The sequence below is a fragment of the Mustela lutreola genome, chromosome 6, assembly GCF_030435805.1.
Source record: "Mustela lutreola isolate mMusLut2 chromosome 6, mMusLut2.pri, whole genome shotgun sequence".
Lineage (NCBI taxonomy): Eukaryota > Metazoa > Chordata > Mammalia > Carnivora > Mustelidae > Mustela > Mustela lutreola.
Window position 1 is genome coordinate 54335234 of NC_081295.1, and position 27958 is coordinate 54363191.

The 27958-nt window shown below is 40.2% G+C and overlaps 1 protein-coding gene across 1 annotated transcript in view; it reads right to left on the reverse strand.

Annotated features, from left to right (window-relative positions):
- The window catches only part of UST (uronyl 2-sulfotransferase), a 297576-nt gene that overhangs the window by 113669 nt on the left and 155949 nt on the right, over positions 1 to 27958 (reverse strand). The window contains exons 3-4 of the mRNA XM_059177294.1: positions 18281 to 18436; positions 6506 to 6585 (exon numbers count right to left, since the gene is read on the reverse strand). Of these exons, the coding sequence (XP_059033277.1) occupies positions 6506 to 6585; positions 18281 to 18436 (236 nt within the window). The remainder of the gene's footprint in view (positions 1 to 6505; positions 6586 to 18280; positions 18437 to 27958) is intronic.

Genomic DNA, 27958 nt, shown 5'->3' on the forward strand with positions numbered 1-27958 from the left:
AAATAGTAGGGGACTTTAACACTCCCCTCACTGAAATGGACAGGTCATCCAAGCAAAAGATCAACAAGGAAATAAAGGCCTTAAATGACACACTGGACCAGATGGACATCACAGATATATTCAGAACATTTCATCCCAAAGCAACAGAATACATATTCTTCTCTAGTGCATATGGAACATTCTCCAGAATAGATCACATCCTTGGTCCTAAATCAGGTCTCAACTGGTATCAAAAGATTGGGATCATTCCCTGCATATTTTCAGAACACAATGCTCTGAAGCTAGAACTCAATCACAAGAGGAAATTTGGAAAGAACCCAAATACATGGAGACGAAACAGCATCCTTCTAAAGAATGAATGGGTTAACCAGGAAATTAAAGAAGAATTGAAAAAATTCATGGAAACAAATGATAATGAAAACACAATGGTTCAAAATCTGTGGGACGCAACAAAGGCAGTCCTGAGAGGAACATACATAGCGGTACAAGCCTTTCTCAAGAAACAAGAAAGGTCTCAGGTACACAACCTAAACCTATACCTAAAGGAGCTGGAGAAAGAACAAGAAAGAAACCCAAAAACCAAGCAGGAGAAGAGAAATCATAAAGATCAGAGCAGACATCAATGAATAGAAACCAAAAAAACAATAGAACAAATCAACGAAACTAGGAGCTGGTTCTTTGAAAGAATTAATAAGATTGATAAACCCCTGGCCAAACTTATCAAAAAGAAAAGAGAAAGGACCCAAATAAATAAAATCATGAATGAAAGAGGAGAGATCACAACTAACACCAAAGAAATACAGACAATTATAAGAACATACTATGAGCAACTCTACGCCAACAAATTTGACAATCTGGAAGAAATGGATGCATTCCTAGAGACATATAAACTACCACAACTGAACCAGGAAGAAATAGAAAGCCTGAACCGACCCATAACCAGTAAGGAGATTGAGACAGTCATTAAAAATCTCCAAACAAACAAAAGCCCAGGGCCAGACGGCTTCCCAGGGGAATTCTACAAAACATTTAAAGAAGAACTAATTCCTATTCTCCTGACACTGTTCCAAAAAATAGAAATGGAAGGAAAACTTACAAACTCGTTTTATGAGGCCAGCATCACCTTGATCCCAAAACCAGACAAGGATCCAATCAAAAAAGAGAGCTATCAACCAATATCCTTGATGAACACAGATGCGAAAATTCTCACCAAAATACTAGCCAATAGGATTCAACAGTACATTAAAAGGATTATTCACCACGAACAAGTGGGATTTATTCCAGGGCTGCAAGGTTGGTTCAACATCCACAAATCAATCACTGTGATACAACACATTAATAAAAGAAAGAGCAAGAACCATATGATACTCTCAATAGATGCTGAAAAAGCATTTGACAAAGTACAGCATCCCTTCCTGATCAAAACTCTTCAAAGTGTAGGGATAGAGGGCACATACCTCAATATCATCAAAGCTATCTATGAAAAACCCACCGCAAATATCATTCTCAATGGAGAAAAACTGAAAGCTTTTCCGCTAAGGTCAGGAACACGGCAGGGATGTCCATTATCACCACTGCTATTCAACATAGTACTAGAGGTCCTAGCCTCAGCAATCAGACAACAAAAGGAAATTAAAGGCATCCAAATCGGCAAAGAAGAAGTCAAATTATCACTCTTCGCAGATGATATGATACTATATGTGGAAAACCCAAAAGACTCCACTCCAAAACTGCTAGAACTTATACAGGAATTCAGTAAAGTGTCAGGATATAAAATCAATGCACAGAAATCAGTTGCATTTCTCTACACCAACAGCAAGACAGAAGAAAGAGAAATTAAGGAGTCAATCCCATTTACATTTGCACCCAACACCATAAGATACCTAGGAATAAACCTAACCAAAGAGGCACAGAATCTATACTCAGAAAACTATAAAGTACTCATGAAAGAAATTGAGGAAGACACAAAAAAATGGAAAAATGTTCCATGCTCCTGGATTGGAAGAATAAATATTGTGAAAATGTCTATGCTACCTAAAGCAATCTACACATTTAATGCAATTCCTATCAAAGTACCATCCATCTTTTTCAAAGAAATGGAACAAATAATTCTAAAATTTATATGGAACCAGAAAAGACCTCGAATAGCCAAAGGAATATTGAAAAAGAAAGCCAACGTTGGTGGAATCACAATTCCAGACTTCAAGCTCTATTACAAAGCTGTCATCATCAAGACAGCATGGTACTGGCACAAAAACAGACACATAGATCAATGGAACAGAATAGAGAGCCCAGAAATAGACCCTCAACTCTACAGTCAACTAATATTCGACAAAGCAGGAAAGAATGTCCAATGGAAAAAAAGACAGCCTCTTCAATAAATGGTGCTGGGAAAATTGGACAGCCACATGCAGAAAAATGAAATTGGACCATTTCCTTACACCACACACGAAAATAGACTCAAAATCGATGAAGGACCTCAACGTGAGAAAGGAATCCATCAAAATCCTTGAGGAGAACACAGGCAGCAACCTCTTCGACCTCAGCCGCAGCAACATCTTCCTAGGAACAACGCCAAAGGCAAGGCAAGCAAGGGCAAAAATGAACTATTGGGATTTCATCAAGATCAAAAGCTTTTGCACAGCAAAGGAAACAGTTAACAAAATCAAAAGACAACTGACAGAATGGGAGAAGATATTTGCAAACGACATATCAGATAAAGGGCTTGTGTCCAAAATCTATAAAGAACTTAGCAAACTCAACACCCAAAGAACAAGTAATCCAATCAAGAAATGGGCAGAGGACATGAACAGACATTTCTGCAAAGAAGACATCCAGATGGCCAAAAGACACATGAAAAAGTGCTCCATATCATTCGGCATCAGAGAAATACAGATAAAAACCACAATGAGATATCATCTTACACCAGTCAGAATGGCTAAAATTAACAAGTCAGGAAATGACAGATGCTGGTGAGGATGCGGAGAAAGGGGAACCCTCCTACACTGTTGGTGGAAATGCAAGCTGGTGCAACCACTCTGTAAAACAGCATGAAGGTTCCTCAAAATGTTGAAAATAGAACTACCGTATGACCCAGCAATTGCACTACTGGGTATTTACCCTAAAGATACAAACGTAGTGATCCAAAGGGGCACGTGCACCCGAATGTTTATAGCAGCAATGTCCACAATAGCCAAACTATGAAAAGAACCTAGATGTCCATCAACAGATGAATGGATAAAGAAGATGTGGTATATATACACAATGGAATACTATGCAGCCATCAAAAGAAATGAAATCTTGCCATTTGCGACAACGTGGATGGAACTAGATGATATCATGCTTAGCGAAATAAGTCAAGCGGAAAAAAGACAACTATCATATGATCTCCCTGATATGAGGAAGTGGAGATGCAACATGGGGGGTTAAGGGGTTTGGAGAAGAATGAATGAAACAAGATGGGATTGGGAGGGAGACAAACCGTAAGTGACTCTTAATCTCACAAAACAAACTGAGGGTTGCTGGGGGATGGGGGGACAGGAAACGGGGGTGGGTTTAGGGACATTGGGGAGGGTATGTGCTATGGTGAGTGCTGTGAAGTGTGTAAACCTGGCGATTCACAGACCTGTACCCCTGGGGATAAAAATATATGTTTATATAAAATAAAAAATTAATAAAAAATAAATAAAATTCCCCCCCCACAAAAAAAAGACAGAGAGAGAAAGAGAGGGAGAGAGAGAATGCATAGGCAGAGGGAGCAGCAGGCAGAGGGAGAAGCAGGCTCCCCACTGGGTAGGGAGCCTGATGTAAGGTTCCATCCCAGGACCCCGGGATCATGACCTGAGCCGAAGGCAGACAACCAACTAAACCACCCAGGCAACTCCAAGGAAAACATTTGTAGTTCATTGGGGAAGTCCCAGTCCTGGAGGAGCATACAGGAGGCAGAGGTCCTCAGTGCAAAAATGTGTTCATTGAACAAGATGGAATGAAGGAAGGAGAAATCAGAAGGAACTAGGCCCTGCTCTCAAGGTCATGGAGATGCTGTGAGGCTACCCACGGACCAGAACTCAGCTGTAGGCTCCGAATGTGGCTTTTGCAGAAATGCTCCTGAATGCCACTCAGCGGCATTGTGTAGGTTATTGTCTTTAGGAAGTGGCAGAGAACTTCACTGACCTCTACAACTAGAAACTACAAAGGTAATTTTTCTATAGGGCTAAGCAGTTGTCAGAGACATAGAAATGAGTATCATCACTCATACATGATCAAATAGACGCATAACCCAGACAGAAAAAATTAAAAAATGATGTAGTCATTCCAGCTTAAAACTAATAGGAAAGTAAGATTATTGGGATATAGCAGAGGAAAGATTACTTACAACAATCTCCTTGATAAGGAAAATAGGAAGCTATGTTTTAATTTTGCTCGAGTATAAATTACTATAATTTATTCAGAATGATCTATGTTGGTTCACATTTTTTTTAAGTGTGTGTAGTGGTCAGCATATATGTGGACTTGTTTTATTTCAAATAAAATTATTTCCTCTTAAAAAATAAATTCCACCTTGCCTATATGTAATACCCTTCCCTGAAGGAAGTTGAAGGGCTCTCCTTCATTCGTGTTTTAGAGAATCCCCACAAGGTAGGAGTGCGGAGGAACTGTCCCTATTTTATAGATGGGGAAAAAAAGAGACCTCCCCTCCCCACCCAGAGGTGAAGTTGCTACCCCAAAGCCATGGTCAGTGGGAAAGTCTTAAGCCCAGAGGTCCTGGCAGCCAGGCCAACACTGGCTGCAGATGTGGTGTCTACTCAAAGGTACTTACCAATTTTTTTCATGATTAAATCGATCAAATTAAACAACTCTTGGGCATGTGTTTAACAGTGGAGGCCATGACCAGGTCTGACGGCCATGCTGTGCTCAGCTCTACTGACCCAATTAAGGGACTGGCTTTGGCTTGTCATTAGCGTTTTAAACTGTTCTGAGTCAGTTACTAAAATTCGTTGCATTGCAATTTGTTTTGTGACCCACAAAGCAAGAACAGTTAAATCATGAGGTTAGAAGATGTCTGGGGTGATGCAGAAGGAAGCTCACGAGAAAAGCAAGGGTCAGGGGGCTGAGCTTTGCTCTCTGCAAGTTTTAACACGCAATGCCTGAAACCACTAACAAGACTTTGTTATCTAGTTACATCTAATTATGTGTTCTCAGCCTACCGGAAGTGAGAGGCAAGGTGCATACCCCAGACAATCCGGTAACAAGCCATTCCGCAAATGTGGTGGAAACCTCCTCAGCCTACTGAGTCACTGAGGATCAACTGTGCGTGTCCTATGTGCTTACTCACTGTCCAAGGGAATGCTGCTTACCAGGGAGGTGGGGAAACTGCAGGGGGAAATTGCTTTTAAAAAAATAAAGCGGCCCCTTCTGTTCACTGCTCCGTGACTCGCTCTGCTGAATCTCACTCCCTTTACACTTGATTTGCACAGGGCCTGATGCACAGCAGGGCAGTCCTTTGAAGGCTCAAACCTTCTCCTAGCCCCTAGACTGTTAGGCATCCTGGGGCTGGGCAGCTGTGCCAACTCCGAGCAGCTCTGGTGTGAATTCAGGAGCAGCAAGTGCTCAGGCAGCGCCCTGCCTTCCTCTGAGCACCAGCTTCCCTAGGTGCCTGGCCCTGGGGGCAGGGGTCCATTAGGCCAGCATTAGCTAGTGGGACCTCTGTTGCTCTCCTACAGACTTGTGACATCCTATTGTCCACACGGGGACTGTAGCAGTAAAGGAGGCACCCGTCAGATGGAGGATGAGGGAGGCCCAGGGTCCTGGGCTGGTCAGCAGATCTGCCGCTGGTGGGTACTGACAAGGGCACCACAGCTAAAGGAAGAAAAGAACGCCCAGAACTACAAGTTTGCGACGTAACAGAGCAAGAGTCCAAAACGCTAAGTTTGAAGATTTGCATTATGATCAGAAGGCCCTTGCAGCTGAAGAAAAAAACAGAGTTCTAAAATACCCCATCAACATCAAACATACAAGATTTAGAATGATCAAATGGAGTATTAAACAGGTAGGCAGAGAGGCCAGTCCTAGCGTCTGGATTCTATAAAACACGTGACTCCACAGCTAAGTTATTCCCACAGTCCTGTGTGGGTTCAAATTGTATAGACATGTACAAGGAAATAGTTCTGTTACAATACCCATCTCTTACTCTCATTTTATTTGTTTCAATACCTACCCATTTTTTTTTCCTTTAAAATGGAACTATCAGGTCAAATGGCTTTGCATTAAAATTGTTTCAAGTTTTCAAAAGATTTAAGATTAGTATTCTAGAGAGAAATGAAGCTTCTGTCCAAATATTTCAAATTTAGATCCCTCCATGGCAAAAATAAATGGATTAAAAAGGCTTTTCAGGGGTAATTACACTACCTTGAAGATGAAGGTAGATTTTAAAATAATTGTGCGTTAGAAGGAGTTTAAGTACTAAAAAGAAATGAAAGAACCATTAAGCTGGAAAATATCTTACCTTGAGAAGTTGAGGAAATGAACATGTCGAGTGAATAAATAGGGCTGTTCGGCAGTACTTATATTTTTAATCAGTTCCATCTATTAAAAAAAGTACAAAATTAGCATATATAGGATCTAATTTACCAAACTATATTAAGCTAAAGGTTATGTTCCCTATTCCTTTATCCTATTACCTCCTGGACCAGGGCCAATACAGCTGTGTTTGGTGCTAGCATCTATGAACTTTACAGTAGGCTTCTTGCTGAATAAAGCTGCTATCCAGATTTATAGTCCTGTATTTAATTTAGTTGATTGCTACCATGTAAACAATGTGACAGGTTAAGTCATTTTAACTGGAGAATTCAGCATCTGGTTGTACCGAAATGCAAGTTAAAAAAAAAAAAAAAAAGTCTTTATTCCCCTCTTCTAAAAGTCAGATCAAGACAAGAGGTCAAACATTATTTTACATTTCTGTAATGATATTATGGAGATCTCCAGAAATATTTGAAACTGGTTCTGAAGAATTTAACAGTAGGAATAAAAAGGAGGCAACACCTCATGATTTTCCGCTTTGATCATAAAAAATGCACAAAGCACATATTTTATAGGGAACACACAAATGCCCAAAACTTCTTGGGGTTCTGGTGGGTGGTCATCTGAAGTATTTATTTGGAGTTATCAGCAAGGCAAAGAGGAGTTTATATTTGTATAAACAAGGTTTATGGTCTCCTGGAACATGTCATGATACGGAAAATGTTTAGCAAAATCTGTTAGAAATTCCAAGCATTCTTAGAACTCCCTGACTTCCTGAATTCCACTTTCCTTCGAGTTTCTAGTTGGCTCCATCGATACTGACACACAGTGGAATTTTTGAAGAGCACATTGAAAACTGCTGCTCTGGATGGGCCTCAGAAGTGCAGCATCTCTTAGGAACTAGAAAACTGGAAACAAAGGCAGTCGTTCACGTGTTAGCCATAGCAGCATCAGTGACGATAAAATCAGAGTCTGGAAATCCAGGACGGAAAACCCGGCTCTGCCTTGCTCCCTCACGTCTCACTAACAATACAAAAATGCTCAGTAAATATCTGTTGAATGAATGAACTCCAACTGGTTCCTGCATTACAGATTGTCAGACTAGGACCTCAGTGTCTAAAGCCTTTAATTCGATATTCATGCTCCCAATGACTGTTTAAAGAAATGAAATTGAATTTTAAAAGTCAATGACTTGCAGTTCATAACCTTGAGCTCTGTTCACCAGTGGCAGGCAGGGGTAAAGAATGGTCTGCCTGTCCCCCAGCCACAGCGTAAAAGGAAACTGAATCTTGACTCTTTATCTGCTGTTTATCTTCTGTGTATCTGCCCCCCACCCCCCGCCATGTCCCAGTGCTTGTTTTTGATAAGAGAACTCCCTGGTTGGTCACACTGCAAATTTTCTTTTTTTCTTACATTTTTTAAATAAACATATAATGTAATATTAGTCCCAGGGGTACGGTTCTGTGAATCGCCAGGTGCAAATTTTCCTTTTTGATGGAGCTACCAAATACAATTACAGCCTTGGAAGCCCAACCCAAGATATCTGAGGACGTCTGCTTAGAAATATAACTCCTTACTGTGTGTATGTTAATATAAAGACCACTTAATGCTTTGACCACTAGATTATTTTTATTCAGTCATGTCTCTGCCCACAGACAGTAATGTGAGAAGGCCCCCTGGTATTGTACAGGAAGGCTGCAAGAATAGGTCAGAAGAAAAACGGTTTCTTTCACACTTTCAACATTATATTACATTCTCTAAACACATGTCAATGGGTTAAATTGAATGGAAGAACAGTAGTGGTTAGATTTGGAGAACAGTGTCATAATAGTCATAAAGCTGTCTGTTTCGCAGGGAGAAATGGATTAGCAGTGACAGTGCATAACTCTTTCTCGACGTACCTTTAAATAGAAGGAAAGTACTAATGCTCATGTTTATTGCATTAGTACAGTGAAGTTGGAGAGTATATCTAGCTCTCATACCTTCGGTCCCTGCACACAAGTAGTGAAGCCATGTACCAAGAACCACTAGCCCAGATAAAAGGCATTTTGGTCAAGGTGTCCTTTGACTATCTTCACAAATACTAAGGTTTTCCCCAGGTCTCAGCAGTTGCCGCTGCTGCCCTTCCCCAGATTTCCATCGTGGCCTTCCCCGTTGCCAGCAGTTTGCCTTTCCTCTTGCCCAAGTCTTATCCACATGGGTGGCATCACGGGTTAAGATGGCGCTTCCTCAAATCATCTCAGTAACCACCTGCCCACCTGTCCTCTTCCTTGGCTCATGCAGGATCGCTGCTGGCCTTTGTTACGTATTCCCGTGCCTACATTCATCCACTGTTCATTCATTCAGCATTTACTGAGCACCTACTAGGTCCTGGAGATCAAAATATAAATAAGGTGAGGGGAAGGCACAGGAAGCCCTGACACTGGAGTATGTCCTAATGGTGTCCCCAAATCCACAATGGCGCCAACCACACTCTTGGTCTTCATCCATCTTTAGTCCTCATCCAACATACTCCATCTCTGGAGACTGTGGTCTTGGTTAATGGTACTATCCGTATTTTCACATTTGATCTGGGTCTTTCCTGACTTTTGTAATCACTTGCTGAGTCATGTTGAGTGTACTTTTACTCTCACCCTCAACTGGCCGGCCAAACCAGCCCTCTCCTTGTTTCTTCCTCACACTGTGTCCAAGTGGAGGCCCAAGCAAGCTTCCTCTTCTGCAATGTTCTTCCTCTTTTCTCTGCATGTCCAAATCCTAACCATCTTTCCATCTCTCTAAAATGCCTGCCTCTTTCAAAGCAGACTCCCTGGATCTCCTTTCACTCGATATCCATTGATTTCCAACTCTGTGCACCAGGCAAAGTATTGCTTGGGGTCGAGGCTACAGAGATAAGAGATTTGGCTCTTGCCCTCAGGAAGCCCCAAGTCTTGTGGTGAGGCATCTATCTCTGCCTGCAGATGGAGAGGCAGTGTTCCCCCAAGGAGGCATTCCTGAGGGGTCTGCAAGGACCTGTGGTAACCAAGAAAGGGCCCCACAAGACATGCAAAAGGCAAAACCCGAAATGACCTGGATATTAAAAACTGCCAGGAGTTCTGTGTGCTAGAGGTTAGGTGTGGGATCTGCCAGGCAGCAGATAGGAATATAGAGGAAGGTAGGTGCTGGGTCATTGAGGGCCCTGGAGGCCACATGAGGAATTTTGACATTTATGGTATGGGCAAACCACAGTCAAAGGGTTGCTTTTTTTTTTTTTCTTTTTTCTTTTTTTCCTTCGAGATCTGAGATCAGGGTGGAGAATGTGAAGAAGAAAAAGAAGAAGAGAAGGATTAGAGACAGACAGTTAAGGAGGAAGGTGGGGGCAATAATCCCTCTAGGACATGATAGGGCCATGAACTAAAATGTGCTTCCTAGACCCCAGACCAGCAGCATCAGTAAAAACTGGGGTAGCAACTTGTTAGAAATGCAGATTCTCAGGTCTCACCACAACCCAGGGAATTAGAAGATCTGGGATTGGGGCCCATCAGTCTGTGTTTTATCAAGCCCTCCAGGGGATTCTAAGAGACTGAGGTTTGAGAGCCACAGAAGTCAATGGAAGTGAAGACAGATGGGGAGGTTCAGCGGACACTAAAGAGGGAGGATCTTCTCAGTCCCGTTGCCAGATGGTGGCAGCAGGGAAGGAGCGGGAGTGGGGGAATGAGCTTCCCAGAGCCCTGGCAGGTTCCGAACACAGGCTGGTGCCCACTCATGGGGACGGGGAACACTGGGTGGGAGCTAGTCTCATTGCAGAAGTGAGGCCAAATAGATTGGGTTTTGAATGTCTTTGGCTTGAAATCCTTCTTTGTCTTCTTTGATCTCCCAGAGCGCTTAGGGTCTTCTAGAAGGTACACTTTTTATGTTACATCATAGTTGAGTTAGTGCACTAGCTTTGAACCCAGACTATACGGTCCCTAAGGGTCAAGGCTGGGCTCTAAGTACTTCTCCAAAAAACCTAGCCCAGAACATATACCTGATAATGGCTTATGGAGTAAAGACACCCCCATCAGAAAGACTTCTTTGGAGTTAAGAAAAGTTCACTGGAGGATAGAATTCTCCCTCAGTCAATGAAGTTAGCCTCTCTGGGGCAGACCTGTCCATTCATCATCTTGATGTGATAACATCTAAGACACAGCAATGCTACACAATCACTTCTCGAGTGGTTTCTGGGCTACACACTCGACCCAGAAGCTCTTTCTTCACATGCTGTCATTCATCCTCAAACAACTCCACAAGTAAAGTATTGTCTACACTTTACAGATTAAGAAACTGAGACACAGAAAGGCTACAGAGATTTCTTAAGGTCTTACTGGTAGGAAAAGGTGGAGTCAGGATTCAAACCCAAGTCAGTCTGACTCCAGAAATCCTGTTCTCTATAGCCAAGCTACAATCTCCTCACCATCCGCAGTGTTTTTTGATCTGTACATAACCTCTTAAAAATGGGAGTAAGAGGTTGGTTAGCAAAATAACTCCAGAGACTAAAGATGGTTATGGGGATATAAGTTTTCTACCTTTCATGTGATGTGCTGAAAAATGGACAGAAAGTTATAGCAGGTGGAAAAGAATTAAAAATAATAAACTATGAAAGCATTAAAACATCAGAAAGAATATGTATATTTTTTAAAGTTCTAGATGGGAAAACAGTATATTTTATTTAATAGGAAGAGGAATGAGTTTAAAAATACTGGGGAAAAAAAGTATAATGGAATGTATCTAAAGGAAGAAGTTAGCAAAAAGAAAGAAGTAAGCAAAAGTACATCTGAGAATGAAAGTGAATTGAGGTTATTATTTTTTTTTTAAAGGTAAGCCTCAAATAGAATTTATAATGCAGATGATCTGTGAGGAAGGGACTTTTCATCTTTTGTTTTCCATCTAATTGGCTGGGATGGTGGAGCCGAAAACCTTTCGCTGCAGTTCTACAAGCACAGCTAGAAAAGACTTTACTCCCAACGTCTTTAGAAAATGTCTGTGAGCCATAATTGACAAGAGTCCTGACCCCACTGTGGTCTGAATTCTCCCGTCCCTTGTGAGCAACTAGAGCTCCTATAATTTTGCAAAACATCTTAATGAAAGAAAAGACATGATTTTTTAACACATCAAAGCCAAACACGGAGTAGCTCAGAGGAGAATTCTGTGGCCCTTTAACCTCAGAGACTGAGAGGATGGCTCTAGGCTCTGGTTTCCTTCCCCTCTTCCTTCTGCCTCAGCGGAAGCCTTTCTAGCACTGGGTAGGATGGTCTTTCTACCTTGAGCTCAGGGGAACAGATGCCTGCAATGAAGACTGCGTCCACCAGGGGGAGCACTGACACGAACAAGGCAAAGAGGCTGGGACTGAATAGCTTAGAAAACCAATCTCGCTGCTACGGGAAGGAGAGGAGAATACATTTTAATTTTTCGGGCCTTGCTCCTTCTTCCTCATTTTACCTTTTCTTTCTACGGATGTTTCATTTAGCGCACTCAGTTTTTGACTACAGGAATCGGAGATAAGACCTGGTTTGCAGAGATGGGTAAACTCATCCCTCCTGTGACCTGGCCATAGATTGTCTGCTAATCTTGTTGGTTTGATTCCAAGGCCCGGCCGGAGCAGCTCTGATGCCTGCGGACACTGTCGCCACTTCTACAAAGTCAGGAAACTCTGAGGGTCATTCTGCAGAGACTTTTCCAGACAGGTCTCAAGCAAGGGAAACATTCCTGGGACAAACATGCAAGTTCTTAAGGAGACATGATGTCTTCAAAGGTTGAAAAAGGAATTTTTCTTGCTTAGTGGAGTGTTCACTTTAATAAAATGACAACTTTCTAATAATTAGAGCCTTTCATGCAATGATTCTTCACTAGAATTGTGCATGAAGAGCTCTGGGAGCATCACCCCCCCCAAAGATACAAATACCAGGGGTCTACCCTTAAGAGTCTACCCTTAAGAGTCTAACTCAGTACTTTGTAGTAGGGCCAGGAAACATGCATCGTGAAAAAGCTCCCAAGAAGATTTTGTTGCTTGTCATGATTAATTGTGACTTAATGGCTTCTTACCACCCACTGAATAAAGTTCTACCTCCTCAATCTAGCATTCAAAGCTCTCCAGGATTTGACCCCAGTTCCTTTTCAAGTCTTGTTCTCCCCTATTCTTCTTGAACACTTGCTCCTTCCCATGATATGGGGTGGTATTGCCTTCCTCATAGTGTCAATGGAAGGATTAGAAACAAGGTGCACAAACATCTAGTGTGCTCTGTGGGGCTCAATATACAGCATGATTAGTAAGTCCTCAATAAATATTGACCAAAATGAATGAAGACACCTTAGCAAGACTGGCTCTGGAAAGGAGCAATTGAACCTTTGTTAGAAAACAGAGGCCAGATGCCCCTGTTGTGGACACCTGGGAGAGGTCCCCATGGCCTCTAGATTATCTCCAGTACCAACATGGTCTCTGCAGGTGAGTTTTCCTTTTTGGAGCTGCCATGCTACGTTGCAAGGCAATGGCAAGGCAAAGGGAAGTTTCCAACAATGATGAAGCAATTTTGGTTTTCACCTAGAGACAGAAGCAGCTCAGAGTGCAGGGGCACAGGGTGTCTGTCTCTTCCGCCCTTTGAATAATTTTCAAGGTTTGTGTCATTTGAATAGCTGTTGAAGACAATCAAAGAAGATGTGAAGTTTATAGTGAAAGAGGAGACTTTCCTGGAATGATGGGCAGAAGTGACAGAAGAGGCTGGCGCAGCATTTTTCAAGCTAGGAGTGGGAGTTCTGTGGGATTCCCGTGATAGCCACGAGCTCTCAGGAAGCCTCCCCCGGCCAACTAAGACCGGAAAACTCTAAGGGAAAGCCAGTTCACTGATTGTTAATTTGGGTTTTAATTGAAAGAATTCTTAGTCCTTAAAATGTAAACAATTGGTATAAATCTTCCCAAGGGGGAGCTAGGAGTACCATTCCCTTAAATTTACTTAACCATGGTATTTTCTTCCTTTTTTTAAAAAAAAGATTTTACTTATTTATCTTACAGAGAGAGACACAGTGAGAGAGGGATCACAAGCCAGGGGAGTGGGAGAGAGAGAAGCAGGCTTCCCGCCAAGCAGGGAACCCAATGCAGGCTTGAGCCCAGACCCCTGGGATCATGACCTGAGCTGAAGGCAGATGCTTAACGACTGAGCCACCCAGGTGTCCCCCGTCCCCCGTGGTATTTTCTTTAAAAATACCTCTGAGGATTAAGATTTTCAGGAACACATTTAAGGAAATGCTGATATGATAGTTTTGACAGGATTTCTAACCCTTTATGACATTTCATTAAAAGCAAAAAATACAAAGTTTTCTGGCCTCTACCCCAGAATCTCCAGGAGAAGGGCCATTGAAACTATATGTTTCAAAAGACTCTGCTACAGATTCTGCTCTGCTGCCAGAATGGAAAGTCACTGCATCAGGAGAATGGCTTTGGATTCAAGAAGACCTAGGTTCAAGTCCAAGCAGTACAGATGTTCTATTAGACTATATTTGGAAAGTGACTTAATCTGGGTGCCTTGAATTTCCCATCCATAAAATTAAGATCTGTACCCACTCACTGATGTAACTTTTGGTCCACAAGAATGACATGAAGTAATAAAGTAAAATAATGAACCTGTGGTAGATACTGTTTCCAATCTGTGATTCTCAGTAGCTCTGACATAAAAATAGTAAAATTATTTTCTTTCTCAATCTCTTTGGTTCCTGTGCTAACAGTTTTTTGCCCCTCTCCCACCACAATGAAATAATTTTGAATCCTTTATATCCATCATGTGCCTGTGGTGCACTCTGACCTTCACTGCACTCAGAGCCATGATCTGAAATAGCATCAGACCATTAACGAAGATGGTTATGAGTCTTTTGGCGATCATACTCATGTCTTCTGGGAAAACAGTTCCCTAGCTTTCATATTGTATATCATCTCCATTTTCTGATTTTCTAAGAGATTATCCAAAGCAGCCCAAGACACCGAAAACTGGTTTCAGAGTATACATGAGATGATGTGTTGTTCATGGGCTTGCAACTTATGTCCTGGAAAGGTCCAGCATTTGGCCAGCAGCAGGTATTCACACTCTTCTGTTGAGGTAAAATTTTAAAATTATAAACTTCAGTGGTCTTTCTGTTTCTATAAGGGCACATGTAATGGGATTTTTATAGGTATTGTAACATTTGGTGTCTTCGGTCTCCCTTTCCTTTTTAATAATCCCTTTAGTGTCTTATTCCATTAAATAGACTTAGTTAAACTTAGTATTGGGTGTGTGTGTGTGTGTGTCTAATGACAACTATCCTCTAGGGAGAAATGTATGCACAAATTTGACTCTGGCCCCGAGAAGTGCCTTTGTGTATGAATGGAATGATATAGATAATTCCAGTCTTATGAGTGGATACTATTCTAAAGTTCATTTGTAAGTCAGTCGTTGGGAACTTGGAACACATTTTCTCATAAAAGAAATGTTCTACATGGTGGAGAGAGACCGGGCCAGCCCACAAGGGCCTGTTTAACTCATGCAGCACCTGACGTGGGATTGTTATTCGCTGTGGGGAACAGTGTTTCCATAGGAACATGTCGTCAGAGCTCCCCGACTTAAAGGTTGAGAACCACTGACTGTAAAATGTTAACTCATCTCCAAAATCACATCTTCCTTTTTCCTTTAATAAATTACCAAGCAAAGGAACTATTCTTACTGCAAATTATTTCTTGAATATACTAGGTTAAAATAATATTTTTTCCCTGCTTGTTTAATGCACTCTGTAACTTGAGCACAAGGGATGCGTATAACGGGGGAAAGAGTGCCTTTTAGCATTCTTGAGCTTCTTGTCTCGGCATGTCCCACCAGTTAGCTAGAAGCAGAGACGCAGCTGTCACTCGCTACGTTTGCTGTCACAGCCGAAATGTTTTTTTTTTCCTACCTTATCATTGCCTGCAGTTTTTAAGACTTGCCTTAAAATTTAATAGGAATCTGGAATCATGAAGTAATGCTATATATTCTAGGTCATACTGACCACAGGAATCAGAAATGTTTCAACTACACCATACACAGATTATGCTAGAAGTTATATAAATATATCATGGAATCACAGGGCTGGAAAGAACCTTAAAAGATTGTCTAGTCTGTTCCCTGGCTTCCAGACAAGCCAATCATTCCAAACAGATGAGAGCTAACCTCTCTTTTAGAGGAGGAGGATGACTCTGTCTTTAACCCCTTCTGGATTTAACAATGTATATACCATTAGTAAATTATTGTTATTTTTAAATCTCACATGCTTCACTTGACAGTGACAACTGTATTTTACTTTTTCACATTTGCTTCTCACAGGATGCAAAGCCCCAGTTTAAACACCACATTTTATCTTTTCTCTTCTAGGGCGTTCCTGAACATCACAGGATCTCACACTGTGGGGACCTTCATTCCTTCTCTCTGGTTTGTTTATGTTAACTCATCTCTTATGCCCTTTCAGCAGTGGGCACTAAAATCAACCTGCATTGTCTTTTTTTTTTTTTTTAAAGATTTTATTTATTTATTTGACATATAGAGAGAGAGAGATCACAAGTAGGCAAAGGCAGGCAGAGAGAGAGGGGGAAGCAGGCTCCCTGCAGAGCAGAGAGCATGATGTGGGGCTCGATCCCAGGACCCTGAGATCATGACCCGAGCCGAAGGCAGAGGCTTTAACCCACTGAGCCACCCAGGTACCCCTCAACCTGCATTGTCTTATGAGACATCTGAGAAGTGGACATGCTTTCCACATGTAGGAATATTTAAATATAATCTGACCCACAGACCCAAAGACCTAGACTCCAAGGAAAAGCAAATTTAATAATTGTAATAAAATTGCAATAACATAGGCTAATTATTTAGTCGCTTTCTTTCCGGCAGTGACAAGAGCATAACCAGCTTGATAAGATGAGCTATTCAATAAGCTAAGGAAATGAAAGAGAACCTAGTCCTTTTCCAGTTATTCATAAATGGTGATGTCCTTAAATGTTGCCAAGTGTCATTTTTCTAGAGAGCCTACCACACAACCTGTAAGAGCTGATCTCAACATTTTTTTTGCTGTCTGGAAATGACTGTTCAAACTTGATGCTCGGAGACCCTTTAATGGAAGTTTTCAAAGGAAGGGGATTTTGGATCTCTGCCCTGGGAGACACTGAACATAGCGGCTTTACGGTGAGTATGACCAGTTGTGTTACTGTCTTACGAGAGTCCTACCATCCCCCAAGATAAAAGAGAAAGACGGCTACTGTAAATTGATAACAAGATGCCTTCTATTTGGGAGGTTTTGAATGCCTCAAAGGTGGGAATTATGTCAGAAAGAAGTGGGCATGGGTAAAAATTTCCATAATTATGGTTTCAATCTCATGGTAAACCATGTGTCTTGTTTGTTCCTGAAATTTCTGTACTCATTGGGTAGAGTGATGGTTAATTTTATATGTCAGCTTGAGTGGCCAAGGGGTGCCCAGATTAAGTAATATTTCTGGGTGTGGCTGTGAGGGTGTTTCCAGATGAAATTAGCCTTTGCATCAGTGGATTTAGTAAAGCAGACCCCCCTCCCCAGTGTGGGAGGGCATCATCAACTCCCTTGAAGTCCTGAATAGAAACCTAGGAAAAGGAAGAAGGAATTCTCCCCTTCCTTTCTGCCTCCCTGAGTAAACTGGGCTATCACATCTTACCTTCCCCTGCTCTTGCATTGGGATTTAATCATTGACTCCCTTGGGTCTCAAGCCTTCATACTTGGACTAAGACTGAATGACACCAATGGCTGTCTTGGGTCTCCAGGTGGTTGATGGCAGATTGTGGGACTTATTGGCCTCCATTATTGCATGAGCCAACTCCTCATAATAACCCCCTTTTTAATCTATCTACTCTATCATCTATCTATCTATCTATCTTCATCCTACTGGTTCTATTTTCTGAGAACTCGGAGTTATGCTGGTAGCTATCCATTCTAAGTATCTAAGGGGACAAAAGCAACTTGTTAAGACCAAGAACAAAACTGACCTTATAAAATGACCGTGACAGCCTTGGGCCTAACTTTTGGACAGGAGCAAGCCACCTCAATGGAGACTGTTTACCCTGCTTTTGTAGAAGCTACAGAGTAAAACCTGTCTTTATAGCCTCCCCGCCGACTATAGCACCCCTAATCTTCCACCAGCATGCCCCCTGGTATGACTTGGCCACATTGAGGCAGACTTCTTCCTGGGAAATGGGGTAATTCTTTGGCTTCCCCTGAATATGCCAAGTGCTGCTTTGCAAGTTCAAGATCTATGAGCTCACCCATAGCAAGAAGCGCATGTTCCTCTATCACTCAATCAGATTCCTGGCCCAAAGAGAATTTTCTCTTTAATATAACCATAAAGACTTATGGCAATTGTGAAAAAAAGCAGAAAAAGAAATATGAAAATTGTTTTGTTATTTTTGTTGTCAGGATGTCAGCGTAATTTGTAGCTCAGTGGTGTAATTATTTGAGAATCATGCCTTGCTAATTTCAGCTAAGTAGACAGTGATAAGTGCACACCATCCTTCATCCATCTTAATAGAAGTATCCCTTCAGGGAAACTTCCCATCTAAAGACTTCCTTCAGATCCTTTAACTTAAATTTCCTTCTACACTCTGGCAAAAATATAGTATGACGTTGCAACTCTGGTATTCATTTGTTAGGTGTTTGAAGGATGTCTTATAAGACACCCACTAATTACACAAATGAATTGACACAGAAGTACAGTGAATCACGGGCAAAGACAACTTACTTGTTCATTTTTAGTAAGCCTGGTTTTGTTGTGAATGTCTGACGTGACCAAATTGAATCCGTGCTTTTCCGACAAGATTCTCAGAAGCAAGACCACAGTACGACTCCCACACTTGCCTACTCTGTTGTACACCACCTGGCTGGGGAAAGGTAGCACCTGGGAAAGAATGAGAGAGCAAATATGAGATTTTGGTGTTATTCCTTATGCTCCACAAGTAAATGAAACCATATGATACTTGACTCTCTCTGCTTGGTTTATTTCACTCAGCATAATCTCCTCCAGTCCCATCCATGTTGATACAAAAGTTGGGTATTCACCCTTTCTGATGGATATTGTATTGTATATATGGACCATGGGGTGGGGGGTTGGGTGAGCCTGGTGATGGGTATTAAGGAAGGCACATATTGCATGGAGCACTGGGTATGGTGCATAAACAATGAATTCTGGAACACTGAAAATAAATAAAATGAAATGAAAAAAACGAGACTTTGGGTTAGAGCAACTAGGATTCTTCCCTCAACTTCAGAACAACAAATGTCTAATCAGTCTAAATGAGAAGGGTCCTTGTCAAGTCAATGGGAGAATGGAAACAATGAACTCATGTTTTACCTTCATAATATAACTTGAGAGAAATCTTGAACTCATTATCTCTCTTTATGTCCTGATACTTAAAACTGGTAAAATTTCAGGTCAACTTTAAGAAGAATTAGGAAGCCGCTTTTGTTTCTTCTTAGGAACAAAACATACAAATATGTGCTTTGATGACAATATGCCTTTGCAAGTTGTATTATGCTTTATTAGAACTTAATTTGTAGAGTGGTCATGAAAAAATCCAGTAACTAAAAATTGAGACATAAATAAAAACTCACAATAAAACTCACCCTTTCCAAGTGTACAATTCAGTGGTTTTAATGTATTCAAAAGTTGTGCAACTATCACCTCTATCTAATTACAGAATGTTTTCATTACCCCTGGAAGAAACTCCAAACCCATCAGCACTCACCTTCCATTTCCCTCACCGATTTGTCCCATGAAACCACTTATCTACTTTCTGTCTCTATGGTTTTCACCTATAGCAGTCTGGTCATCTCTTACAAATAAGATCATGACCTTTGTGTTTGGCTTCTTTCAGTTAGCATAATGTGCTCAAAATTCATCCATATTATAGTGTGAATCTTTACTTCATTCCTTTATATGGCCAAATAAGATTACATTGTATGGATATATCATATTTTGTTTATATGTTCATGAGTTGATGCACATTTGGATTGTTTTCACTTTGGGGCTACTATGAATAATATGAATAATACTGCAATGAACATCCATGTATAAGTTTTTATGTGGACATATGTTTTTGATTCATCTTGTGTATATCCTAGTAGTGGAACTGTTGGATCATTTGGTAATTCTGTTTAATTCTTTGGAGAGCTGCCAAATTGTTTTCAATGCAGCTGCACCATTTTATATTTTCACCAGCAATTCATGAAAGTTCCTATTTCTCCACATCCTTGCAAACTCTTGCTATTGCCTGTTTTTTTTTTTTATAGCCATCCTAATGGATGGGAAGTGGTATTTCATTGTTTTGATTTGCATCTCCCGGATGACTAATGATGTTGAGCATATTTCATATGCTTATTGGACATTTGTATATTTTTTTTGGAGAAATGTCTGTTCAAATCTTTTGCCCATTTTAAGATTGGATTATTTGTCTCTTTATTATTGAGTTTTAAAAGAGCTATATTTATTCTGGATTTGTGAATATATGATCTGCAAATATTTTTCCCCATTCTGCGGGTTTTCTTGACTGTTCTTTGAAGTCCAAAAGTGTTTAATTTTGATGAAGTTTAATTTATCTAAGTTTTCTTCAGTGTGCTATGGTTTTGGTATTACAGCTAAGAAACCATTGCCTAACACATGAATGTTTTCTCCTAAGAGTTTTATAGTTTTAGTGGAAACATTTAGGTCTGATTCATTTTGAATTAATTTTGTGTATGATGTTAGCTAGTGATCAAACTTCATTCATTTGCATGTGAATAGCCATTTGTCCCAGCACCATTTATTGAAGACTATTCTTTCTCTATTGTTTCTCTATTGTTGGGCACCTGTTGAAAATCCACTAACCATAGATTTATGAGTTTATTTCTGGACTCTCAGTTCTCCCCTGTTGATCTATGTGTTTATTCTTATGCCAGTACGACACAGTTTTTATTACTCTTGCCATGTTATAAGTTTTGAAACTGAAAAGGGTGAGTTCCTCCAACATTGTTCCTTTTCAAGATTTTTTGGCTATACTGGATCCCTTGCATACCATACGAATTTTAGAACTAGCCTGTCAATTTCTGTTAAAAAAAAAAAAAGGCAATTGAAATTTTGATATGGATTGTGTTGAAACTGTAGATCAATCTAGGGTCTACTGCTATCTTAGTAAGATTAAGTTTTCCAATCCATGAACATGGGATGTCTTTCTACTTTATTTAGTTCTCATTTCATCTGTTTCACAATGTTTTGTAGTTTTCAGTATATAAGCCTCATACTCCTTTTACTCTTTTGATGCTATTTTGAATGGATTGTCCTCTTAATTTCATTTTTGGATTGACTGTTCACTGATAGAAACAGTTTACTTTTGTATATAGATCCTGTATTCTTCAGTCTTGCTGAATTCATTTATTAGCTTGAATAGCTTTTTTGTGTGGATTCTTTAGGATTTTCTATATACAGGATTGTGTCATCTGCAAAGATAATTTTACTTCTTCCTTCCCAATATGGATGCCCTTTTTTTCTTTTTCTTTTTGAATTATCCAGTTTATAATGATTTTGATAGACTAAGAAGCCATTATGAAAAGCCACTGATTAAATATTTATATCCCCAATAAAGATAATATTTCCATCTTGAATGCTCAACATTGAGTAACAATTGACAAAAGATCTTTAGAAGTCCTTCATTCAGAACATACCCTAAAACAAAAGGCCATAAAAAGGCCCAAAGCTATAGTACAATATAAACATAAATATCCTAACTTGCCTACTGTATATCATATGAATTTTGCCGTTGTAATTACAGGTTTACTTACTTTTCTGAAATATTTTATATGCAGAGTAACATTTCATGAATTTCGAACTTGCCATTAGAGTATATTTGGCTACTTGCCATTGGAGTAAAACATATCTGTATCACTCACTTAGCAATTATATCATGTACCATTTTGATATAATTTCTCCAGTATATATATATATTTTTTAACGAGCAATACCTTGTTATTGTGGTGGTGGTTGTTGTTTTAGGACCAGTCAATATCTTTTATTGTGTGTCATACTGCTTAGAACATGCCATATACATATATATAGGGCCTCAACAAACATTGGTTGACTTCAATGAGGGATTTAATGTGCTGTTTAACATAACTCACACAACAATTCCGCTAAAATGTGAGACCAGGAGAATCTTCAAATACAGCTGACCTTTCTAACCAGATGATAATAAAAGGCATCAGGGTAGAAAGATAATCATTATACTAGGTCATTTTGCTTATAGTTTTGTCAGTGAGTGCCCAAAGAGTATGCTCACTGGCAACAATGGCAGAAGTTCAGATATTCAGATAATTCATATATGGTGTTCCTCATGAGGTCATGATCTAGGGTGGTTGCAATAGAATAGGATATTAACAGTGTTTGTAAGTTGGACTTCCCATAATAACCAGGTTGGAGTGACAAAGCTGCCAATATAAACACAAATTTTCATTTCTCCGAAGAAATAAACGTCTTAAGAGTCGGGACGAATGCATCTTCCCTGTCTTCTAGCACAGCCTAGTAGAGCAAGAGAGAGCTGTTTGTTATACCCGAACTGCTGACTAAGAAGTAGTGTTATCACATTCACAAGTGCTTTACCCTAAGAGTACAGATGTATCTTAGAAGATTTACGTGAAGAACGGAGGCACTTATAGTTATAAACCTTCAGTGAAAACCTTAATGTCTCCTGAAATTTCTGAGTCATTAACACAAGAGCAGGCTTCCTATCTATTTCCTTTTGATAATAACTAAAGATATTATCTATCTTTTTGGTTATTTTTATTTTATTTATTTGGTTATTTTATCTATCTTTTGGTTATTTTTTATTTGGTATAAAAAAATGCTCATGGGGTGCCTGGGTGGCTCATTCAGTTAAGCGTCTGCTATTAGCTCCGGTCATGATCTCAGGGTCCTGGAATTGAACCCCAAGTTGGGCTCCCTGCTTAGCAGGAGCATGGTTCCTTCTCTCCTTCCAACCCAACCCCCGGCTCATGCTCTCTCTCTCAGATAAATACGTGTAGAAAAAAAAAATTTTTTTTAAATGTTCATTCCAATTCTTCCATTAGTCTTGTGGGAGCTTACCAAATAAGTTATAAATATTTGTTATTTAAGAAGAACACTTTTGTCATGACAAGAAAAAAATGTTTTCGCTACATATGGTGACATATTTAACTACACCTACTGTGGTGATCATTTTGCAATGTACACAGATATCAAATCATTATGCTGTGTGCCTGGAACTAAGATATTGTTACATGTCAATCAGACCTTAGTTAAAAAAAAAAAAAACTACATAAAAACAAAAATCCCGGGCTGAGGAGACAAACCATAAGTGACTCTTAATCTCACAAAACAAACTGAGGGTTGCCGGGGGGAGGGGGTTGGGGAGAAGGGGGTGGGATTATGGACATTGGGGAGGGTATGTGATTTGGTGAGTGCTGTGAAGTGTGTAAACCTGGTGATTCACAGACCTGGGGATAAAAATATATGTATATAAAAAATATATGTTTATAAAAAATAAAAAATTAAAAAAAAAAAAAAAAAAAAAAAAAAAAAAAAAAAACAAAAATCCCTGCATCATTCCCACAGCTGTATCTACAATAACATTTTAAAAGAAAAGAGAGCCTAACATCCCCACTGTGACTCTATTTTTACCATTTCTTTAAACACCAGTACACAGCTACAGGGTAGGAAAACAGCTAAAAATGTGTTTTTGGATGAAACTGGAATCAGTCTGGTGATTGTTAAAGACACAACATACACCATCACAAACATAAACCTTTCTCAAAGTTAGGATGGGGCTTTTAAATCATTTTCTAAAAGAACCTATGTAATGCTCTGGAAACTGGCAAATTTAAGCAGGCGAAATCAATGTGTTGATGTTGGATAAGGTGATAAAATTAGCAACAGCAACAAGTTGATTCATCTCCGCTTTGGTAGAGCTATAGATCGGCTTCTGAAGGTCTGCTTTAAAAATCATTGCCAGTTTTTATTTGAAGTGTTCTTTCTGGAAAAGAAGGGGGATAAAGGAACTGATTTTTATGAAAGGCTGACCCTTACCCTGTCCTAGGCTCTGTGTCATGTAAACGCTTTTAATCCTTATTAATGACATTGAGTCAAATAGTGTGTCTTCATTCTAGCTGGGCATTTCTCTGGGAGGTTAAATTACCAAATAATTTAAGTATCACTAATTGCACCTAAGTAACTCTCCTGTGGGCCCCCCTCTTCTCCATAGATGATAGACTCACAGAACAACAGAGTTTGAGTCTAGAGCAATTATGAATAATCCACCCACTCCAATCCCCTCCTCACCCCAGCACTACTGCTCTCTGTCACCCTCACGCCCAGCCCGATTGTGTTTAGCTTGGCTTGAGTTTCCTCTTATGCTGTGTTTTCATCCTCTCAACTACTCTGTGAGGGAGATATCATGACTATTTTTAGATGAGCAAACCAAGGCTCAGAGAGATCAGTTGGCATTCTCAAGATCGAAAAGTGGCATATAACAACTAAAACCCAGCTTGTGGCTCTCCTGATCCCTAAGAAAACACTCTAATATAACATCAAATGGTGAAAATAATTTTTAGTATGACTTCCGTGAGAGAGACTATTTCCTCTTTTATGTCTTGCATGTGTCCAACTCCATTAAATGCTGTTTTTGTCAATGGTCAACGATCACAACCAGTGTCATTGGCCATTACTCACCCATTACCCAAGTCTCTGGAATGCTCAGGTGGAACAGACAGGAGTTGAGTAGGCTCTCATTCTCCTTCCAGAAGACATGTTTTAGAAGCTAATGTAATTCCCAGAATGTCAAAGCAGCTAATGGGTGAAGAGGAGGAAAAAAAATCCAGTTTCCAGTTTGCTCCTTCCCCCAGTCTACTGTAGGTGATCACAGAGCCTTGGATACTGTGAACCTCTTCCACCAGGAAAGGGAAAACCAGAAAGCAATAAGTCATAGTAAAACATATATGAAATCCTAAATACACTTGAAATGTCTATCAAGACAAGCAAATGCCTTTAGATGATAAGTTTAATGACTTTCAAACGACTCTTAAGGTCAACCTCAATAGCCTCGTTCCTTTTTCAACAGATATTTGACAATTGTCAGGAGAAAAACCATACCCCAACTGGAATTACATACAAATTTTGAACATTTACTCTTTCTTTGGATGCCCTATAAAGAAGTACACACTGAAAGTCCTCATCCTCCCCCACTCCCCAAATGATTCTTCATTCTTGGCAACTATGGTTATATGAATGTTATGTCTGTGGTTTCTATTTTATGGCCAATTTGTAAAAGTGAAGGGAGCTCCAAAATAGTTCACTCTATGAATTATATATTTTTATGTTGCCTGCCTTGTAAGTTCTGCAAATGCCACAAATCCCCAGGGGCTGACAGGCTTGTGTGGAGCATGCCAAATAAACAGAAGTCTTTCCAAAATCCTGAGCACAACAGTAACTACCACCAGATGACGTCCACGGTTGCAATTGCTTGTCCCTGGTTTGCAACGAGAATGGGGATAAAGAAGACTTTCTAGGTAAAAAGCAAGCTTGGGCTGGACCAACATTTTCACTGTCTATGATTACAGGACTCTCTGGGAAGTGGTCTTGTTAGAAGAATTAATGTCAATCCTGCTTATTTTTAAGCCTTTGCAAAACGACATTTAATATGGTATGTTAGAAGCTGTGGTTCCCAAATGGCTGTATATTCGAATTACCTGTGCAACTTTAAAGCTAAGATTTCTGGGCCCCGCTTTAAGACTAACTGAAACAAAGTCTAGGATGAGGGTCTGAAATCCAGCTCTAACATGCTCCCAAGAGCCTTGGCTACCACTAAGGGGCCAAGGTTGGGGGGAGGGTTGCCTACATAAATGCTGGAGGGGAGTTGGGGAAAAGCGTGTCCTGTCTTCCTTGGGTCTCCCTGGAGTGCTGATGGCCTCCAACCTGAGTTAAAAGTCATGATTAGCCTGACGACTACTCTCACTCCACAGTGATGCCTACTCATCTGGGCTGGTTAGAGAACAGGTGTGCTGGCTAATGGGAATGCATAGTAACCTTAACCTACTGAAATTTATACTAAACATCGTCAAAGCATTAGACCTAATGGTTCTAATGTTATGCTGAAGATGAAACAGCTTTCTTTGAGGAACAAAACTGCACCATGGGATTTCGACAGCCCCTTTCTCCCATAGCTGCTCATACTAATGTGGGCACACTCAGGGACATAGCTGCTCCCCACTGCCCTTATGACTTTGAGCAGCAGTTCAGATCCACCTGGTGAGTCCTCATTTTAAAGTTTCCCAGGATACTGTGGTGCTAGGAGTCAGCCATGTCACACCTTCCTTATCCATAAAAGTGGAGGGTTGGGCTAGAAGCCAATAAATGATCCTCTATTCTTTTTTTTTTTTTTTAAGATTTTTAAAAAAATTTATTTATTTGACAGAGAGAGATCACAAGTAGACAGAGAGGCAAGCAGATAGAGAGAGAGAGAGAGAGAGGGAAGCAGTCTCCCTGCCGAGCAGGGACTCGATCCCAGGACACAGAGATCATGACCTGAGCCAAAGGCAGCAGCTTAACCCACTGAGCCATCCAGGCGCCCTGATCCTCTCTTCATAAACTATTATCCATTTTAACCTATATTGCTGTTAAGATATAACCTGGAAATGCCTTAAAAATTAAAACTAGATTTTAGTATTTTTCCTTGTCAGATATATTCATAAAAGAAATAGAAAAAAAAGTTCCAGTAATTTGTGCTGAACTTTTGGAACATGGTTCTCTTTTGGAACCTTTGACATTTCTGTCCATGTCTCACTCTTATTTTGGCCGGTCATGTAATAAATTTTCTTTGATGTTCTTCTTATGATTCTCTTCCTCCCCACAGTTTTAATCACTTCCAGCTCTCTGTTTAAAACCATCACCAAACACCACAGCCTGCGTAGAGCTTCAACCTTTCAGTTGAACTTTATAGAACTTGTAGCTGACTTTTGCCCATCAAGCCATGCTAGGGCCTCTGACAAATGCATCTCCATTTGGCAAGCACCATCAACTCTACAGATCCCTGGGCTAATTGCCTCCATTCAGAGGAGGAAACACATAGGTCACAATTAAGAACTTAGGGTACCTGGGTGGCATGGTTGGTTAAGCATCCAATTCTTGTTTTCAGCTCAGTCATGATCTTAGGGTCCCAGGATGGAGCCCCATGTTGAGCTCCATGCACAGCAGGCAGTCTGCCTGAGGGTTCTCTCTCTCCTTCTACCCATCCTCCCCCAAGTAAATAAATAAATAAATAAATAAATAAATAAATCTTTAAAAATCCTCTATGTTCCCTCACTGCCAAACCTCTTGAATAGAAAGTTCTTCCTATCCAGTACTCAAAAATGGTAACCCTGTGTCTTCTAATTAATTCATAACCTATCTTCTCCCAGAAGGCTTGCCAAGTATGAACCTTATGCTTTCTCCTTTCTCCCTGCTGCCTCTTAAAGTAGTCTCATGTCGGGGCGCCTGGGTGGCTCAGTGGGTTAGGCCGCTGCCTTCGGCTCAGGTCATGATCTCAGGGTCCTGGGATCGAGTCCCACATCGGGCTCTCTGCTTGGCAGGGAGCCTGTTTCCTCCTCCTCTCTCTCTCTGCCTGCCTTTCTACCTACTTGTGATTTCTCTCTGTCAAATAAATAAATAAAATCTTTAAAAAAAAAAAAAAAAAAAAAAAGTAGTCTCATGTCTAATGCTATCTACAGAAAGACGAATAACTACAAAGCAATACAAGCCCATCTATTTTATTCCTGTAATAGATTAGATATTTCATGTGCATAGTGGGTATTTAATAAATATGTGTCTATTACTTAGATAAACTGGATAAAAATACTATTAAATGTTGTAATGGAACCAATGCTGTCATATTGGTCATTCATAAAACTTTGACTTTCCCTTCAGCCAAACTAGTTGAGTGACCTTGAGCAAGTGACCTTGAACAACTTTTTTGGGCCAACATTTCTGCAAGTGCAAACTGGGGATGTTGAACCCAGTGATTTCAAGTCCCCTTCTCCTTCATGTCCCATGATGGTAAGGCAGGACTGACTGCACAATACTTACAGATGTTCATTCAGGGATTTATTTGGAAGGAATCTTACACTTCTAAATATTCATTCCATTCTGATCTATCTAATGTCCTTATCTCCATTATATACATCATTATGTTATTTGTGGGAATGTAATACCTTTTTACTATAACAGGATCCTCATACAAAGAAGCAATTTTCACAAGGAGCCAGAAGCAATTTTTGGATGTGATGATTAAAACATTAAAGTTAGAACTCTGAAGTATTCTTCAGGAAAAAAATGAGTCCTATCTTGATTAAAAACTCAAATTTCAGATGACCTTGGGTGATCGCTATC